The 2,298-nt window shown below is 46.2% G+C and overlaps 1 protein-coding gene across 1 annotated transcript in view; it reads right to left on the reverse strand.

Annotated features, from left to right (window-relative positions):
• BTAF1 (B-TFIID TATA-box binding protein associated factor 1) overlaps window positions 1-1,070 on the reverse strand; it is a 48,975-nt gene extending 47,905 nt beyond the window's left edge. Inside the window, exons 1-2 of the mRNA XM_009641928.2 lie at window positions 1,021-1,070; window positions 608-961 (exon numbers count right to left, since the gene is read on the reverse strand). Coding sequence (XP_009640223.1) covers window positions 608-961; window positions 1,021-1,070 — 404 coding nt within the window. The remainder of the gene's footprint in view (window positions 1-607; window positions 962-1,020) is intronic.
• Window positions 1,071-2,298: the final 1,228 nt, after the last annotated feature.

Genomic DNA, 2,298 nt, shown 5'->3' on the forward strand with positions numbered 1-2,298 from the left:
CCTGCAGAGCAGAACGGGGCCTAGAGATGCTCAGGGCCCCGCCCGGCAGCCCCCTCTGCCAGGCGGGCACCCCGGGCCGCTGCCCGCAGCCTCCCTGGGCGCGGGGAAGAAGGGCGAGCTGCCCAAGTGCCCGCTACCAGCTTCGATCCCATCCAGAGAAACACAAGTTAGGAAATTAGCCCTCGACTAATCATTTAAATTAATGATCCCAGGCAGGGACATAAATTTAGCTGACGTACGTAACCTTTCATCTGATAAGTTGAAAGCATAATCACAGATCTTTCTTTCCTGTAAGTGATGCATAAACTTGCATAAATGCATGAATTTGCATAATACTGTACAATAATACTGTATGATGAAGTTTTCCTGTAAAGCCCCTAGTGTGGTGCATATTTCACACCAAACCTTTCTACAGGGGTTTCTGCTCAACCCCAGCCTTCCTACAGGATAGCTGGGCCTTCCCGGCAGTAGGTCACTCACTCTTCACGTGTGGGTTCGCTCACTCATTCCCCACCAACACACACGTATTCCAAATGGCCGTACTAACGCCCCCCACGTGTTCGCTGCTGGTTTATAGTTCTATAAATGAGACACTGGTACATAGTACCTCAATCTATTCACAGCCATGCAGGGCCAGCCCTCTGCAGCTTGAGCCCTCTGGAACGGTTTGCCCCGGGTGCCTCTTTCCTGTCCGTTCCCTTTCCCGTCCTTTGGTGGGAGCTCTGTGGTGACTAGGAGCTGGCGGTAGAGAGGCAACTTCAGGAACACCAAACACCAGCGATATGAGTCAGCCCAAGGCCTCTGCGTCACAGAATGTGGCCAGAGCAAACCACAGACTTCATTTTCAGTGGTAGAGATGGTTTTTGTCTCAGTGCTACACTTAGTGACCCAGATAATGCCTTTTCTCTTCCCTGTTGTGGCTCTGATGTAGTAACTTCCATTAAAGAGCTCCACATGCCTCCTGTAGCAGAATACACAAAAAAATACAGTGGGTTTAGTTGGAGGCCGAAAGCCTCTTACTGAAGTACTCCAAAACTACACGCACCTTCCTTTCCACCATCACACGCCATCGCATGTTGCAGGCGCATCTGCCTGGGCCCCTGAGCTGTGATCCGAGGCACATGTCTCCTCCTGTCCCCTGTGTGTACATGTTTTCACATGATGGGGTGCCAGCTATTTGGTCACGCAATGGGGAGGAAGGGCAGGGAGCTGGGGTAGGGAGCAGCAAGGAGCAGGCTGAGGGTGGATATATTTTTCTTGCATGTTCAATGCTGTTGACATGGATGTACAGCAAATATCCCTGATAATATTTCCACATTTGTTTAGCCAGGAATCAGCAGTCATCCTGCCCTGCTGTGGGCGTTACTGAAATGACCCTCAGATGCTATTTCCAATTCTAATACCCTATTTCTTCTTACATTCCTTAAAAACATTTTGTGCATTGGTTTAATAGCAGTCAAGGCAGAGTGCCCATCAAACATGCAATAAAATTTGTTTTGAACAGCTCCATAGGGGTTATCCTACCTGATAAAAAAAAGTGCAGGGAAAATGTTGGTGGTGGGGTCTTATGCACCGAGTACTTGCTGAAATGATGATAAACTGCAGTCCAAGCAAAACAATCTGCAAAAGACAGAAAGAATGATCTGTTATTTACCTAACAGCAGGCATTCTGGACTGAAACACAATTCATTCAAGTCTCACACCATATATTTTTATATTTTGATGTGATGTTTATGTAAAGCCCATCATTACTTCACTGATCACCTGTGTCTTCTGCTCAGTCCTTTTCCTACACCCTATGAAAACCAGTTATTCTTTGTCCATGCACCTGTTCACCTGCTCCATAAGTCATACCAATCCTTTTTGGACATTTATTTTCTTTTGACTGATTTTTCAAGGAGTAGCCATACATTTTTTCCTGTTTCTTTTCGTGTATGTTAAAAGAATCTCCCCTGCAAATCTGCTGTATGCCAGTATACTCTCTCAGACCTGTTCCTAAATTAGATAGAACTCAATATTTCCAGTCAGTTGGTATGTTATGATTGTTACTTCCTGCATTGATCTCAGTTATTTTTATTTTGCTTTCCTCCTCCTGCCAACTGTGTCCACCTGTGAACTCTTACTGCTTGGTCTGCAGATTTACAATAACTGCAGCTTTCTTACTTGCTATGTATGCCTACAGAGCCTGGGGGAAAAATGGTGCAGTCTCCAAGTGCTACAGCTGTGCAAATAGTAGATGACAGAGGCACAGTATTCCTGGTGGAATCCCTCCTGATTAGACCTGACGTACCATAATCT

Source organism: Egretta garzetta, unplaced genomic scaffold, assembly GCF_000687185.1.
Source record: "Egretta garzetta isolate BGI_Z169 unplaced genomic scaffold, ASM68718v1 scaffold56, whole genome shotgun sequence".
In the NCBI taxonomy this organism is placed as follows: domain Eukaryota; kingdom Metazoa; phylum Chordata; class Aves; order Pelecaniformes; family Ardeidae; genus Egretta; species Egretta garzetta.